We start from the raw sequence: 17,225 nt of genomic DNA, 5'->3' as shown, positions 1-17,225 counted from the left end.
GTCTTTACATATTCTTTTCCGTCTAAATATTGTTTTCATCAAAATGTCAAATTGTTTTTTCAATTTAGGCTACTAGCCTTGTTGCCTGAAATGCAGTATAATTGTACACCTAGTAGTACCAGGCATAATGTAGCATTATGTTCAATATTCAAATTACAATGTCTCTTTAGTTGTTTTCCTCTTCTGGGATGTGTAACGTTGACTTGCCATCAGTTGAAAAACAAAAACAGCTGGTTTTGTAGGCCGACCGTTCGCAATCTACACCTTTGTATGTAAATATAGCTTATCTATTTTCTTTCTTTAAAAAATACTTAAAATTGCATGCTTTGGTGGATTAGGCAAATTTAGACAAAATACCTCAACAGCTATGTCAATATGATCATTTCTTTCAGTAGGCTATAGAAAAAAGGTTAAAACTGTTATCAGGTAAGGCCCAAAATACTACTTGATTTGTCATCGTATTTGTGCTTCTATTTGAGAGACAGAAATAATAAAATAAAATAAACTGTCAATGACATGAAAATGGAATTACTTATCCATTTATCACTTGATATCACTGTAAAATGCCATCATGTTCAAATTTCAAATGTTATGGTGAATTTAAGTTTATATTTGATGCATACTCAGAAAATGTCCTGGAAATACTATTGGTGGATGTTGAGTTCCATTTACACAGAAAGGACCAACTTGAGACAAAGTCAGTGTTATTAGCATGAAGAGCTCTATCTGGTAACTTGTACATGTGGATCTGTCGCCTATAATAAACTTCATACTGTTACACAAAACCAAAATAACATACTAATCAACTCATTTGAAGCTGTTAAGATATCTTGATCTGATTTTGGTAGCTTGTATTGAATGATTGCTTTACAAAAGCATTAAGTACTGTCTGCTAAAATGTTTAATTACATATATTTTTTAAGTTATGCTTAAACCTAAAGATCTGTAACAGTGCACATACAATATTCAAACCTTGTGCTTAAAGTACACATCTAGAAAATATTACACTGCTGTTATATTCAGTACATAATCAGTGCCTGTTTATGACTAGAATGTGTTTTCAAGCAGGTGTTTATATTGAAACTTGACTTATTGTAGGCTATAACAAATTATTTAAGCAGTTGTACTTGAGTTGTGGTACACTAATTAAAATCAAAAGTCACAGTCACATGAATTATTCCCATACAAAACACAAGTTTTTTTTTCAGCATTGAAAACCGCATTAGCACCAGCAGCAACCCAGATTAATTTTAAATTTTGTTAAACTACATAAATCGTTTCTTAATAGATAGCACTGATAACACCTCATAAGGTCTGGTAAAAAACATGAACTCACTGGACAAGAATGTACTTAGAATTGTTATAAACCTTTAATGTATTCATTATTATTATTATTATTAGTTTAGTAGTATTATTTATTTGTCTTTTAATTGTATTGTTTTATTTAATTATTTGTTATTTCTTTATTTATTTTGTTATTACTTTTAATTATTTTTTCTTAGAAATTTTATTATACAACTATCTTTTCTATTATTGTGCCTTGTTTAAAAGTAATGTTCACTTTTGTATTTCCATCTCTATAAATTACGAATAAGACGAACTTTTTTAGTTTGTTGTTTGTTGTTTGTTTTTTATTTTTTTTATATTACATACTCTATTGTGTTTGTGCTATGTCTTTTAATTTATGTCTATTTATTCTACTTGAAAGCAATCTTACGAATGTAGTGATTGTATGTCTTACAGTTTGTAAATGTGAATTTTCTACATTAAAGTTTGATGAAAACATAAAAAACTTTCAATAATAAAAGGTCCGGTAAAGGTTTTAACCGGAAATGGAGGAATGACCATCCCGGAAATGGAAACGTCACCAAAATGAGGTGGTGTTTTTGAACATTTGGCAGAAAACAACAGTCTTGCATATTAGTCCTGCTCAGGAGGAGAGAAGAAGAAGAAGTCGACTTTTATTGAAGACGTAGATTTAAAAAATTTGAAACAGTAAGTATGTGAGAGGCGCTGCTTTCAACTCATGTTATGTAATATTACAACTGAGCGGAACCGATCATGCAGTCATTCAAATTTCGGGTCCTAAAGCAGATGTTCCGTCGTTTATGTTTTGACACTGGCAAGAGGGTGAGTGTTTCTATGATTGAAAATGGCCTTTATTGAACGCGGGATTGCAAGCGGATAGATATGTTAACGCAGATGTCAGTGCGATTTTTATTTTCAGAAGAAGCTAAAGCTAGCTAGCTGTTAATTTAACAACAGTTCGAGCGGTGTCTTGATCTTAATGGGCAGTTGTTGACCAATGAGCGAACCTACTGTGACCCCACAGTTACACGTAATGTCTTTATGAGTATTCTTACTATAACAGGCTAGTTTGTACATATTGCATCAGCCATTCCGTGCTAACGTTTGTTAAATATTAATGCAAGCGGTACTTCATTCCGAAAGTCGTGAACAGGTTTTTATATCTGAGGTGTCAAAGCTGCTGAGCTCGAGGTCAGTTCCTGCTGTGTCTGAAGCGCGTGACTTCCCATGGAGTAAGCTGACACGTCTGGAAATGTCTATTTTTTGTGTCTTAAGAGGTGTACGGAACTACATCAATTTGTTTTTATTCACAACAAACCTTAGTTTCTAAATGTCTCCTGGATGCTTTCTGTTTCAGTGCAGATGCAGTGCAGTGATACATTGCCACAAATGTAATAAACTGAACAAATTGCAGCAGAGATATGGTTTAGCCAAAGGCACAGTGAAACAGGACAGCTTTTAATGAGTTTAAACAGAAGACGGAAGCAGAAAAACATATTTATGCCACTTATTTATTTAAGTGCTCCCTTTAACCATTGGTCTTTTTATTTTGAATAAGTGAATATTTTAACTTTTTCTGGACTCTATAGATTAATATAGTAAAACACAGGTGAAAAAGTTTTCTGTCAAAAAAAGGGATGGATACAACTGTTTTAGCTGCCCATGTAAAAGTTGGTTCCATCTGTACAGCAAGTAATCTACCGATTCCATATGATGTAAGGGGTTCACTAGGTTTATTTAAAACCTTTAAAAATACCCCATATTTGTAAACTAGGCTATCTGCAGTGTAAGGATTTAAGATCAGGGGTAATGATCTGCGTTCTCCTGGTCTCTGTTTTCATCATTCTTAATGTGCTGATGTTGTTGAATGGTCCTTTGGAACAGGAAACAAAAGCTTATTATAAGATTCCGCCCTGCAGATAAAAGGATTTTCCTTTATGCAAAGATTTCTATTAAATTTTTTTATAATAGAAAAAAAGTCATCATTTTGGAGCATGCTGTAAAGTTACAGCCTTCTGCACCTTTTATAAAAAAACAGTCTCAGGACTTTTTGAGGGAAATGCAAGTCAGCACTTCCTTCTCTTCCTTTGTCAGTCTGGGCTGGCTGAGTTGTGCAAAAAGAGGACTCCTTTTTTCCACACAACTGTAATCTAGGATAAATGTAAAGTTTAAACATTGAATAATCATGGAATTGAGAAATGTTGGTGTTTGGCTAATGCTTTGTCACACTGTCATAAAAGTGGTGTCTTTGGACTGGATAGCCTTTTGATAATTTGATAGTAGATAGTAGTAGTGAGTTGGCTTTATATTATTGTTGGTCATGTTGTATTGTGTGTATTATAGAAAGGTTAGCATGCTCTAATGGTATTTAGATAGTGTGGTCTCGTTACGGCTGCTTGCTCTTGATTGGGATAAAACTAGCCTTGAGGAGATCTACCACATGTGAATTGTAATTCCTCTTTGAAACTTTCTTTTAGCTTCAGTTCCTTCTCTTCCCGGTTATGTATTTACTTTACAGTTATTTCCTTAACTACAGTAATAATTTGTTCCATATATCTACATGTGGCAGCTTCTGTTTTCTTCTTACTGTTCTCTGTAAGAGCTTTTATGACAGTTATAAATATATAACTCCCGTGTTGCAGTCTTAGTAGCTAAATAAGGCTAATAGAGAGGTGCATTTTTACACAAAAATCTTGATACTGTAGCTTTAAACATCCGAGTTAGCTCCCCTCACTGACTGAATCATGCTCTCCTTGTCCTTTTTAAGGTGCTTCTGAGAGGCATGAATGACTTTGCAGTTCTCAACACGGGGCGGAAGATGCCCCTCCTTGGACTGGGAACATGGAAAAGTGAGCCAGGAAAGGTAGAGGCTGCACTGAATCCTAATTACAAAAAAATACTGTTTGTTTATATGATTAACTCTCCGGCAGATGATGTCATAAAACAGCACTCTGCCATCCAGCTCTGCCTGTTGTTTACATTACCCTACATCCTCAATCCAAATGCAGAAATATATGCAGACATTAAAGCTGCACTCGTCAATATATTTATATGAAAAAACGAATCCATAAACTGTGTGTGAAAAGTGAAGGCGTTGCTGTTGGTGATGTTAATACCGTACACATTGGTGTTCTAAAGATCAATGCACCGCCACCTAGCAATACTATTTGGCAAGCAGTTTGTGTTCTGTCCTCTTTTCAGGACAAACAATGAATATGAAAGATCATGTGTACCCACCGATTATAACACCCACCCCATTATTGACACTGCCTGCAAGTCTGTCATTATGGTAATTTGGCAATTAATTTTAACATTTGTTGTATTATGTCACAGGTAAAACAAGCAGTCGTTTGGGCCTTGGAGGCTGGGTATCGCCACATTGACTGTGCAACCATCTACGGCAATGAGGTTGAGATTGGAGAAGCACTACAGGAGACACTCGGCTCTGGCAAGGTAAAACTGCTTCACGAAACTGCATTTATTTCTAGTTCCACAATGCAAAATGACAGTATATTCTCTTTCAGGGTCGATGGATAAAAGGGTTCAGTGATTACTGGGACAGATGCTGAGATTGTACTGCGCAGTTTGGCCTTATTAATGCATAAAAATGTAACCCACTAATTGACATGTTGTGCATGCTCCAGCCCCTGAGACGAGAGGATGTGTTCATCACATCCAAGTTATGGAACAACCGACATCACCCAGAAGACGTGGAGCCGGCCCTCCTAAAGACCCTGAAGGACCTGAAGCTGGAGTACCTGGACCTCTACCTCATCCACTGGCCCTACGCCTTCCAGTGAGCTACACCTCCACCTAGCTCTAATAATGACATGATTGATTTGTACCTGGTTGTTTTTCTTGGGATAATTTACATGTTGTCAGAAGAAAACGACTTATTTATCCTAAGATAATAGTTATTTACCAATATGACTAAGTAAAGGTTATCATAAGGCGGCTCTCTTAAACAAATCACCCTCATGAAGTATAATTTTACTTTACGTCGTCAACAAATTCTAATGCGCACCACCGTCTGATCAGCTGTGATGTTCTGCTACATGTGCTTATTGAGACAATGAAGTCAGAGCCAATCTGCTGGACAAACTGCGTGATAACACGATTTCTAATGCACCCCAAGAATGATATTGTGCATGATGTGTTTTGTAAAGATATGTTTTAAAATGGGCACATAGTAAAGTAGATAGACACTAGCTCTAGTTTAGAATATACTATTTGGTTGTAGCTCTGCATTCATCTTTCAACATTTTCACTCTTAATAGACTTTAAAGGGAAACTTTCAGAGGGGTTAAAATGTTGTTTTCTATTTAGGTGTGTCCTTGTTTGCTTTTAAGCTTTCATTTAAATGTGGCTACCTCTTTCTTCCTCCCAGACAAGGAGACGTTCCTTTCCCCAAAAAGGAGGATGGCACCTTGCTGTATGACGACATAGACTACAAGCAGACCTGGGCTGCCATGGAGAAGCTGGTGGAGAAGGGCCTTGTCAGATCCATTGGCCTGTCCAACTTCAACAGTCGGCAGATAGATGATATCCTGTCTGTGGCCAGCATCAAACCCACTGTCCTACAGGTACAGGGTGTTTATATTAACTGCTCCAAACAGGTGAAATGTGAACTCTTGTGTGGGTAAGTCTGGCACTCTGAAAGCTACAGATGACTCTGATCTCTCTGTGTTTTGGTCAACAGGTAGAGGGCCACCCCTACCTGACCCAGGTAGAGCTGCTTGCCCACTGTCGTGACAAGGGCCTGGTGATGACAGCCTACAGCCCTCTGGGCTCTCCTGACCGATTTTGGAAACATCCTGATGAACCTGTTCTGCTTCAGGAGCCTGCGATCAGCACACTCGCAGAGAAATATAAAAAGTCTCCTGCCCAGATAATCTTGAGGTGATTTTACACTACAGTTAACTGCTCCAATTCGTCCAACTTTCCAAGCGTGTGTACTTTTCCCTATAAATTAAAGGGCCAGTTCGCTGATTTTCAACCTCAGTCCTTTCATGCTATTATGGGCAGCTAATGCCATTATGGTAGGAAAAAATGCTATTTCGCTCTGTGCCTTTGGAGGACGCTATCCGCTTCTCCAACCATGGAAAACCTCCACTAGACTACATAAAACGTGTCATCTGGCAGAGGCCAGGGAGCTTGCTATACTACACTTCCTCAATCCAGGACGCCCGCCTCCGATATCGTGTCTCGTTTAATATCGTCAGGTTTGAAATGTAGGCTGTGGACTGCAGACACGAAGATTTTTTAGACCATCCACCGGTATATTCTCATAGTGTTTCGGATTCTGTACTGCTCTGACCCATTGCCTGCAGCGAAACGGTAGAATTTCACTCCAGCATCTCTCGTCGGGCCATTCCTTTTAGAGGGAGGGGCCCAGTGCACGTTGGGTGTTGTAGTAATGTAGAATGGGCGAAACTGTGAGCTGTTACAACTGTGTACAACTTTCTCCACATCAATGGCACCAATTTTCATAGATAGAATTTATTGTTTCTATTGATTACACAGAACTCCAACTCCAGGGGTGAATTGCTCCTTTAAAAAAAGTTCTTCAGGTTTTCAAATGTTAAATCTTTAAAGAATTTAAAATTAAATCCTGTTGTTACAAAATTTGCATGTTGCTGGTACAATATCTTCCTGAAGGGGAGAAATTACTGTGACATGGCAGTTTTTCAGTAAACTGTATGTCTGCATAAAGATGCAGGGGACCAGAAACGGAGTCGAGCAGCAGTTACAGACGCAACAATGTTTTGGGGCAGTACTACAAGCTTTAAAAACATTGGCATACAATACAGTACAAAAATATCAGCATACACACTGAAAATCTTGAAGGTGTACATTACTTTGGGATATCCCCAGTGGTTGCTGGCATTTATGAAATTGAAGTAAACCTATGTAGCTCTGATCATATTTTGTTACCTTTTTACAAATGTCTGTTGTCATAATTGATTTAAGATTAATTTGCTAAGTTGTTCTAAAAAACTACACCTGGACCAACACATTTGTTTGTCTTGCCTTATGTTTTTGCAGGTATATTAGTATTAGCATAAATTACTGCCAAGTTTATTTTCCAACTATAAAAGGTCTTTTACTGTGCAAATTTGGTCACAAGTTTCTAGTACTGAAAGTGAAGGGGTTCTTAACATGTCCTAAACAATCTCTTGTACTAAAAAAACTAGCTCAAGTGGCACGCTTTAAAAAAAATTGGCCTTACATTTCAACTTTAGTTGGTTGTATTTGCAGGTGGCAGACACAAAGAGGAGTGGTGACAATCCCCAAGAGTGTGACAGAGTCCCGTATCAAAGAGAACCTGCAGGTGGAGTCAAATTTCCGTTTCAGCACATCATTTTCAACTACTAAAAAGTGGAAAAGATTTGTGTATTTGTATCACATCTTGTGTTGCAACAATCGACTATTATAGCAAATTATGTTGTGATGCTGATTTGAATGTTTTGTCAGGTGTTTGACTTCACCCTTGAAGCAGAGGAAATGAAAAGCATTACAGCGCTCAACAGAGGATGGCGCTACATTGTGCCAATGATTGAAGTGAGTAGGCTTTACATGTTCTGTATCTCTCATGGTTGGTATTCCATTTATAAGACACAATAAATAGAAGCCGATGATCATAGCAGTACAATTCCTGGTCCTCATTGTCATGATAGGTCCGAGCATTCTATTGTAGTAAACACAAAAAACAGGGAAATGTATTAACTGTGGTTTGGATGTTTCAGGTGGAAGGAAAACGTGTTCCCAGGGATGCAGGACATCCTCACTACCCTTTCAACGACCCCTACTGAAGACTTACACTAAAACCTGAATTTGTGCCTTTAATCACCTCCACCAACACCATGTCCGCCTCCCACATCACTTATAAATGTTCCAGGATCCTGGCATTAGAGTTCGTCTTTAGATTATGTCAAATTGCGCACTTATCATTAGAACATTTCAAGTTATTGTTGGTGATGAAGACTGGGAAACCTGGTATGACTGTAAACATACTGTATGTGTTATTTTTTAAATAAACATTTTGTTACTTCACTTGCAGGTGTCTTTATTTCGCCTGCTGAATTTTATAAAGGAGAATTTCTCCATTTTAAATAAAAATTACAAAAAAAAACTGATTAGTTACTCCATATCGATGTAATTTTTTTGATTCACAGTAGTGCAGACATTGGCTTCCATTTTGTATCCTATAAATCCATCGACTCAACCTGAAATTTCATAACAATAAACAATAGAAATGTGATTGTAGTTATTTTATTGCTCCACAATATCAGTCAGCAGCATACAACTTGTGAATCACTGTAGAAATATAAGTATAACAAGATATTTCGTGTTAGAAAAGCCTGTAGTCTTTTTCTTTGCAGATATTTTTCTTTCAGAACAGAATCATTTCATAAAATGACTTTATCATTATTTCTCCTGTGTGTACAAGTGACACCGTTGTTTACCACTATTTTACCAGCAACCAATCCAGTTCATACACAGCAGGCACAGAGAGTAAACAACTCTCCTTGGCTGAGGATGTTCCAATTTCTTAGATGCACCTGGAGGAGACGAGGAGACAGGAGGCTCCAGGAGGAGCTCCGAGCGAGGATACACTGGTGGATCCTACGCGGAAGTGTTTGAACCAAAGACATGACATGATTGGTGTGGAGTTGCGTGCCATACTAACTCGCAGCTCTGTGCTGGATTTTTGTGCGATAAAAATTATTGATGCAATGATTTCTCTTTTGGCAAATTCGCCTCCTCTGTCCTTGTGTCTCATTTAATTCCTCGCTAAGACGCTAGGAAATGATGCGAGGAGACATAAGTGGATTGAAAAGAAAATAACCCTGTGAAACAAACACCCTATGGTAGAAAAATATAAATTATGTATAAAACTTATTTTAATAAGAAGGAAATGGCAAGTGTCTTTTTTCCAGGACAGTCTACATCAGTGGTCTGATGTGATGATATTCTTTCATCTCCTGCATCACCTCATCTATGGCTTCCTCCACTGTCAGCTTGGGAGGTCTTTTTTTGCGAATAAACTGTGGAAAGAATGAAGAAACCTTCAGGTTTAAGAAATGTGAAGCTTTTTAATGTCTGTCTTATTGAATTCAAGAAAGACGTGTGTCATACACATATAGTTGTGTATGCACATGTGTGTTTGTGCTTTACCTCCTTGGTGTCCTCCAGCGTGGTGTATCTGTAGTTTGGCGGTTCCAGGCTCTGCACAAGGCTGGAGTGAAGATGCCGGCTGCTTTCGATGAACCGCCTCGTCATGGCAAGTTGCTGTTTCAATATCTCATTGAGTGCATATGCAGCAGGATTGAAGGTGCTGAGAGCTGAGGGAGGGACATGTGACACATAAAAACAAGAGAATCAGTACCATGGCTCTATCACTCCTAGGTTTATGGCAAACTTGGTCTCAATTTTGCAGGACAGTACCACTTCTAGTTCCACAAGTCTGAGATGAAAATAAGTACATGATTGACTTCAATAATTCCATATCTGAACTTTCACAACTGACTTGACAAATACGCACGTGTTCAAAGAAAAATGCAGAAAAAAGTTTCTCTTCCATAAAACTCATTATTTTTCTTGCTGGGGGGTAATTAACAAGATTGATATCACTCTAATATGTGTGTGTTACCTATGCAGCTAATGTCAGGAGATGGTTAGTTTAGCTTGTCTGAGGTGTATGCTAAGCTCAACATCTCCTGGCTGTAGCGTTTTATTTGGCATAAGAAGTTCAATCTTCTAATCTAAATATAGTTAAAAAAGTGTATGTCAAACTATTGTCTAGAGTAGTATCACATTAACACATTTTGGAAACAGCTTGAAGGCATGCTTTTAAAAAGGCGTCGAAAAGGTATTGCCAATTCATTTAAAAGGCCAGACCGCAGAGCTGCGTGCAGCTCGCCCCTTGGTCTGATCAGGGTTTATGACATTTAATCAAGTGTACTTTTTTGTTCTGTTTCCTTACTTAACTATACATGTGTCAGCCTTACATTGGGGCCTCTGTTATATGTTTATTTCTGTTCTTTAAGTGTAATTAGTAAAGCGTCCCACAATTTTTTTATGTCTTGGTTTTGATTAATTCTTGAATAATTAATTAATTAATTATTTAAGGAGACAAGTGTTGTCTCACACTATTTTAATCCTATAAATATCCTTTATTTATCCCAAGCCAGATAAGCTCTGAAAAACAACACTTAACAGGAATAGAATATGGATAAGCTCCCCAAAAAGATAGTTTTAAAATGTTTTTCTTGTCAAGTTTTTGAAGGCATAGTCGTAATCAACTCTGACTGATATGGGGATGGCTGTGGCTCAGTGAGCCGGTCGTGTTTCAATCGGAAGGTTGACGGTTCGATCCCCCGAGTCTACATGTCCTTGGAAAAGACACTGTACCCCACATTGCTCCCGGTGGTATAGCCAACAGTGTGTGAATGTGATAACTGACTGACAGTTGGCCACTTTACGTAGCAGTCTGCCATCAGTGTGTGAATGTGACATGTTGTGTAAAAGCAGTTGTGAGTGGTTGCAAGACTAGAAAAGTGCTATCTAAATACAGTCCATTTACTCGTCTGACAACATCCAATAGCACCTCACCTATATAGATAGTGCAATAGACTCTTCCACAGCAGTAAAAGGTTTATGTGTTACTTGAAATTTTGCAAAATCACAGTTACTAATATGGATCTAGGTGCATGTTTCACACTCAAAATTTACTATTTTCTATATATATATATATTTGGCATTTAAAATATTGAGACTTGGCAGAGGCAAGTAATCTCTCGGTACTTTCTAGTATTCTAAGTGTATTTATGTTGTACTTTAGTCGGTTTCAATGCGTCTTACCTTCCACCATTTCTGCACTGAGAGTGTTAGCGACCATGTGAGCCATGCCGACTGCAGGATCCAAAGTCGCCATACCTACACAGAGAGGAGAGCCGGAGATACAAAAATACTGAGCACTTTCATGAAACATCTTGACTTGCCACAGACGTCATTGTCTAAGTTATCCTGATAAACTGATGACAACTAAAGATTGTTTGATGATTATTACAGCAAACTTACCGGCAGGCCGTGTGTAAGCCAGTGGATCAGACTGAGTCTGTACCGCTGCATCTTTTAAATCCGTTCGAGTTGAAGCCCTTATCCTCGGCCGACTGTTGTGTGATACTGATGACCTGTAGGATCTGGAGTCCCTGCTTCTGCCGAGTGTTTGACTGCGATCTGAGCTCTGTGAGGTGTAGGAGCGACTTGTGTCTGAGAAAGAGCTTGAGTAATCTTCTTCTGTCCTTCCCTGGGACACATCTGAATCCGAAGTCCTGTCCTTAACCTCCGATACAACCTCCTTTTCACCTCCATGCCCTTGCAAGTGCTCTGAAACCTGGCTGTTACTGTTATCAGGATCTGTCCTGCTCAAACTCTCAAAGTCACTTTGGTAGTCCAACACGTCCTCCTCCTCTTGCAGCTGTTCTTTGTTCTCCTTCTTCAATCTAGGCAGTTGATGTCTTTTCTGGGATCCAGGATCAGGGGCCTTATGTTTGGCTCCTGCCTGTTTAGGCACAAGGAAGAAAGAAACTCAGTCTAAGGAGTCATTAGATCTTTTCCAACCTGGTGAACGTATAAGAATATTCCTATTATTTCCCCACATAATAAAGTGAAGACAATACTATAAGACAATACATGAAAGGGAGTATGATCTCAATGGAGCCTTGTGACTTTTGTGGACCACTTAAAATCCATACTTGTAACCCAAGTGCACTTCCTATTTATATTGTTGGCATCTGTAGGGCTGAGATGTTATTTATGTAATTCACTATTGCAATAAAGGACACATCCAAGTAGTATTACGTATTACACACCGCTTATTTGTAAATCTACTTTATTCCAACATACTATCCTTAACTTCTCTCAACACTAACCTTTTCTCCTGGTGTTTCTTTAGTAACTCCAAGGTTAGCAGGAACAAGGTCGTCTAATGTCATCACATTTATCTTGAAGTCTGCGAAAACACAAAATCACAAAAGAATTTTATAAATGAGAGTGTACATCAAGAAGATATGCAAGAATTCTTATTTAGCGTCATTATTTGTTGTGCCACTACTTTTAATGCATTAGATATCAAATAAACAATAAAAGCACTAGAAAATTAATGTTATTCTATACTACTGTGTGACTGATTAAGTTCAACAGTGGTGTCAGATCATATCTTAAAGTAATAATCTCCAAGGTTTTCATTTAAATAAATGTCTGTTAAGTCACTATCTATTGCCAAATGAGGTAACGCAATGGTGATTGAGCCTATGGCCCACTGATGAAAGCCTTTGCATTTGCAGTATATAATATGATTATGGACTGGGTGTCTGGTGCAACTTTTGTGGAAAAAAATCACAAGCGGCACCCAGTTATTGACACGTTTTCCATCACCCAGCAGCGGTTGGTCTGCCAGAGAGGGTAGGCGGAGCTAAGCGGCTTCTTTTCCGGTCTCTGCAAGTGTTGCGAGTAAACAATAATCTACTATGGCTGAACAAACAAAGAAAAGATGGATGACTACAGATACAACTTCAAAAATAAGTGAAAATCCAAAGAAAAAGAAACAAATTTGACGCTCAGATGAAGGAAAACAGTCTAAAAAGGAAAGCGACCGTCAGCGAGGAAAATCAAGCGTTACAACCGGAGCCAACCGCAGACGTCACACATGCAACACTGTCTGGTTATCTGGGAAGCGTGCTCCCGCAATTACCGTTTATTGTCATAGGTGCTGCCAAAGAGAACAAATTTGAATCTTCGAGATTAGCACTTTAATACCTGGAACATTTGAAAGCACAAGAATGGCGCTTATACTTAAAAAAAAAAAATCATAAGCCTGTTTAGCCCTACACAGTAACAGTAAATATTTGTCCTGTTGTCTGTTTATTCTACCTCTACAGAGGGATGATTTGTTTACCTCGTTGTCCATCTAGGATGCATGAGATAAAGAGTGAACAATAAAGCATGATTAATGAACAAAATCACCCATTTTCCTCTCTTGTATGCATAAAGATAGCCTGAACATTTTGAGACATTGATTTAACTGATATACACTGTCAATTTTTGAAATCATACTGACACTTAATTTTAACTTCAACACTATTTGCCATTTATTTTGTGATGTATTTGAACTTCTCTCACCTTCAGAGGACACTTCACTTATCTCACTTTGAGGATCTTCAGCGCTAGACCGAACAGGGAAGAGCTCCTCCAGAGACATCACCTCACTGCGGCCTGACATGGAGGAAAGGGAACGCTGTGGACTCCCCGCCCTGTGAGGGGAGGTCAGTCTTCTCGGAGGAGAGGGGGAGACATGGGGAGGAGAGGGGGATGGGGACAGCGCAGAAGGGCTGAAGTGGGCCTGAGCCTGGCCGGTGAATCGAAAAGGGGAACTTCGGCGAGAGGGAGAGACAGGGGATTGTGGAGTTGCTGCGTTGGAGGATGATGCAGCGGGAGGAGGAATGGAGTCGACCTTCGGACTGCTTTTGCTCAACATCTATAAGAGAGAAATTAGTATTGGGTTAAACTGAAAGATGATTGTGCAGGGTTCACAGAGTTAAATGTAAGAATCTTTTAGACCTTTTAAGAAACATAAGAGTTCATAACTAAGTATGAAAATGGGATGAAAAAACAGTTTGAATATGAGCTACATTTTTTATTTTAGCACATTCTCACAGCACATTTTTAGAGCGACACATACTCATCCTGAAAATAATGTATCATAACAATCTAAGACTGGATTGAATAGATCTAGTGTCAGTGCCACAAGGCTGGAAGTAAAGGGAGTAAAAAACCAAGCAAAAAGCCTGGGGTTCAAAGTTAAGAGCTACCTTGTCCCCTGTTCTTGTGGACGATGGTCTTCCTGGTTTAAAGAAGCTGTTGTCCATTGAATCCAATGAGTCCCCAAGCAGTTTCTTCATGTCCTCTTCATCACTCTCCAGACTCACACCAGTCACTACTCCAGCAGCTTTGGACCTGGACCTGACACCAGCATCTGGGCCTTTTAGGAACTTAGCAGCAGCAGCATCAGTTTTGCTAACAGCTACCGCTGTGTTGTTCTTAAGGAAACGTTTCCCCTTCAGGCTCTGGTCACTGCTGGACTGTGCTGAGAGATGCACAGGGCCCTCCAGGGACTGGGCAGCTGGCGGTGGTGAGATTCCCAGAACTGAGGTTAGATTTTCTGCAGGTTTTGGCCCCTGTCCGACCTGCTCCTGAGCCTGCGTGCGGCTGCGCAGGCGGCTCTCAATGTTAGCCAGTCTACTCAAAGCAGCATTCTGAGAACCTCGCTGTGAAGATGACACATATCTGACCAGAGGAATGAATGAGGAGAACAACACATACATGACATTTTAGCTGCAGAGCTGAGTTTTAGAAATGGAAATATTTAGCAGATTGATCTATGGATCAAGTGACACAGAACGATACCTGGGTTCAGGCACATGGCTGGTGTTGGTTGCAGGTGGTGGAGCTTTCTTTAAGAACCTGCTCCCTCCTCCACCCAGAGAGCTCTGAGGTCTGAAGTCCTGGTAGTGGGAAACAAGGATTTAGACAGCATTCCAACTAGTGGAAGCTCTCACACATCCCACTGTATACGTTTTTCAAGATCAATTTCATTTAGACCCACAGCATATATAAGTAATATCTTCTCAAGTTGCTTACCCTGGTGGAATCCCCCTCTCTTTCCTGGATTCTCCCAACAGCAGCAGAGCCCAAAGTGCCAACTGCATGCTCTGGAGCTGAGCTTACCGAGGACAGGTCACTTAGGTCTGAGAACAAATTGTGAGTGTTTGGGAGCGCAGATCTGGTTATCGCGGATCCACCTACAACCACCTGAAGAGTGGGAAAGGTGAGTTTCTTGTGATAGCATCTCCCACCACAGTGACACCAACATTTTTAAGAAACAAAAGGCTTGAAACTCACTGCATGTGCCCGTGTTTTGCCTGTAGACTCCTGCACGTCTCCTCTGCTGTTCCTCTTGGCGGAAAGCAGTGCCTGAGCTCGGTCCAGAGCGGAGCTTCTACCGCCACGTTTCCACATCCTTAACCTGACACTATTTAACTATACACTAGATATATGTTACATGTTTAAACGTTATTTTAACATTAATTTTAAGTGGGCTAAGCCAATTCAAAACAGTTTCATACTGATACGAAGACAGTAGTGTTGGCTAGCTAGAGGCTAAAACCCACACAAACACCCCGTTTGCTTGCTTGCTACATAATGTGCACTTTGAAAAAAGGTTCTTCATAGGTTCATTACGAGGCTGCCTACAACCTTCTGCAATTTCACATCAATAAGCCAACATAAAAAGGCTTATAGTGTTGCCTATTTTGTGCATAGCGACCACTCGGGCGTCTCTCGTCTCCATGGAAGTATTGCCCTTCTTCTTCTCCATCTTCTTCTTCTTTTGGTTTAATAGTGGGTTGCAACCATTACTTCTTTGATGCATACCGCCACCTACTGTACCGGAGTATGTAGCATGGACGTTGTCTGAGGATTACTTTACATCAGAAAAAATCCACATGTAATAAAAATATTAATAATAATAATAATACAAAAAATATAATAAAAAAACCTCTTTAACCTATGATATAGTCCTATCTCTTTCAAATATTCCACAACGGCTTTCTGTGTGTCTTGTACCCCTTCTCCCGATGTTCTCAGAATACCCTTAAAGCCCCATTCCCTTCCTGCCTCGCTAATCTTCGTTTAGCCCTGTATGATCAGACCTTAGCCTAGTAAAACATTTGCTGGATGAATTTATTGGATTGATGATAAATGGAAAAGAATCCAACAAAAATAGAGCAAAGTTTGGCCTGAAGGTGGCATCAAAGGCATGCCAGACTGCTAATAATGTTCTCCAGCCCAGTCTCGGTTTGCCAAAATGTTAACTATACAGTAAAATGTGTGCAATACTGAAGTGGGAAACAAGCTGCTGTGGATAAAACAGAGGAAGCATAATCTCAGCAGTCATCCAAATTACACTCCAAATATAAACTGACAAAATCAACACACCATGTTTGTGGGATGAAATTTAGGCCTTTAAAGGCCCCACAATCCTACTGCCTCGCCTTTTGCGACTCTTTGTCTTTTTTTCTTTTCTTGTTTTGCCTAACTTTGTGATCAAATTAAATCTAGTTGGAGTTGTGTCTGTGGTGATTTTGTGTGTCCTTATTGGGCGATTGTGTCTTTTTGTGGTGTTTTTTGCAACTTTTTGTAGTTGTTTTTTCTCTCTTTGTCGTCTTTTTTTCACATTTTTGTGATCATTTTGTGTCGTTTCAGTGACTTCTCAACAAGAAAACTTCAAGCAGACGCTTCTTATAGGCCCTCTGAACCCTTGGGCCCCTGGGATTGTGCTTGGCAGAGCTATTCAGTCATCAGTAAAATGCTTGGTTAGCAAGGTGCATCTAACCGTCATATTATTTGAGGTGTTAATTTTCGCCAGCAAAAACAGGCTTGGAACAAAATGTACCAAAAATAAAATGAACAGCCAACTCGTCAGAGTGTCCTTTATTATCAGAATGCTGCACAAAACATCCAGGTCTCATTTGCCCAACCTGTCAATCACAAGGTCGCCGTGCCCTTGATCTAAAGCTTACCCTGCTTTACTGTCTGAACTTCATGGTGTACTGAAAAAAACTATTTCGACCCTAAAGTCATTTTTAATGAGATAATGAATCCAGTGAGATGATTCAATATTTTCTCATCATCTTCAATACAATACAAATTTGTTTTGTTAGTCACCTTCTGAGGCACTTCGACATTTCAGACCAGGAGCCTACTTGTTATGTTCAGTCCATGAGAGAAGTATCAAGAATCAAATCAGTTATTTGGTAAATAAAAATTGGTGTGTAAATAATAAATGCAACAGA

At 39.2% G+C, this 17,225-nt stretch overlaps 2 protein-coding genes across 3 annotated transcripts; one reads left to right on the top strand and one right to left on the bottom strand.

The window, feature by feature from the left end:
* Positions 1-1,868: 1,868 nt before the first annotated feature.
* On the top strand, positions 1,869-8,361 carry akr1a1b (aldo-keto reductase family 1, member A1b (aldehyde reductase)). Of its 2 annotated transcripts, none has more exons than XM_069679619.1 (9): positions 1,869-1,995; positions 4,076-4,171; positions 4,642-4,761; positions 4,953-5,104; positions 5,696-5,891; positions 6,008-6,207; positions 7,567-7,639; positions 7,783-7,869; positions 8,055-8,361. In XM_069679619.1, exons 2-9 carry the CDS (start codon positions 4,091-4,093, stop codon positions 8,118-8,120), a joined length of 975 nt encoding a protein of 324 aa, XP_069535720.1. In that variant the 5' UTR covers positions 1,869-1,995; positions 4,076-4,090; the 3' UTR covers positions 8,121-8,361. The 2 variants fall into 2 exon arrangements, with proteins under 2 accessions (XP_069535720.1, XP_069535721.1); XM_069679620.1 differs by lacking the exon at positions 1,869-1,995 and adding an exon at positions 2,098-2,130.
* Positions 8,362-8,594: 233 nt separating this feature from the next.
* On the bottom strand, positions 8,595-15,738 carry cunh19orf44 (chromosome unknown C19orf44 homolog). Its single transcript, XM_069680265.1, has 10 exons — positions 15,274-15,738; positions 15,013-15,183; positions 14,779-14,876; positions 14,184-14,658; positions 13,495-13,849; positions 12,246-12,325; positions 11,392-11,875; positions 11,173-11,247; positions 9,487-9,653; positions 8,595-9,356 (listed from the first exon to the last, which is right to left on the bottom strand). Exons 1-10 carry the CDS (start codon positions 15,388-15,390, stop codon positions 9,255-9,257), a joined length of 2,124 nt encoding a protein of 707 aa, XP_069536366.1. The 5' UTR covers positions 15,391-15,738; the 3' UTR covers positions 8,595-9,254.
* Between the last annotated feature and the right edge of the window lie 1,487 nt (positions 15,739-17,225).

Source organism: Semicossyphus pulcher, unplaced genomic scaffold, assembly GCF_022749685.1.
Source record: "Semicossyphus pulcher isolate SPU_LCO1_2020_fin unplaced genomic scaffold, fSemPul1.0.p SCAF_4, whole genome shotgun sequence".
NCBI lineage: Eukaryota > Metazoa > Chordata > Actinopteri > Labriformes > Labridae > Semicossyphus > Semicossyphus pulcher.
The sequence above is the reverse complement of the archived record's forward strand: the minus strand, read 5'-3'. Positions and strand labels throughout refer to the sequence as shown.

Coding starts and splice junctions, on each gene's coding strand:
- cunh19orf44 (XM_069680265.1), bottom strand. CDS start 15,390: ATGTGGAAACGTGGCGGTAGAAGCTCCGCTCTGGACCGAGCTCAGGCA. Junction 14,877..15,012: donor GAGAGGGGGATTCCACCAGG/GTAAGCAACTTG, acceptor TCCCACTACCAG/GACTTCAGACCTCAGAGCTC. Junction 11,876..12,245: donor AAGAAACACCAGGAGAAAAG/GTTAGTGTTGAG, acceptor GTGCCTAAACAG/GCAGGAGCCAAACATAAGGC.
- akr1a1b (XM_069679619.1), top strand. CDS start 4,091: ATGAATGACTTTGCAGTTCTCAACACGGGGCGGAAGATGCCCCTCCTT. Junction 4,172..4,641: donor GGAAAAGTGAGCCAGGAAAG/GTAGAGGCTGCA, acceptor ATTATGTCACAG/GTAAAACAAGCAGTCGTTTG. Junction 4,762..4,952: donor AGACACTCGGCTCTGGCAAG/GTAAAACTGCTT, acceptor TGCATGCTCCAG/CCCCTGAGACGAGAGGATGT.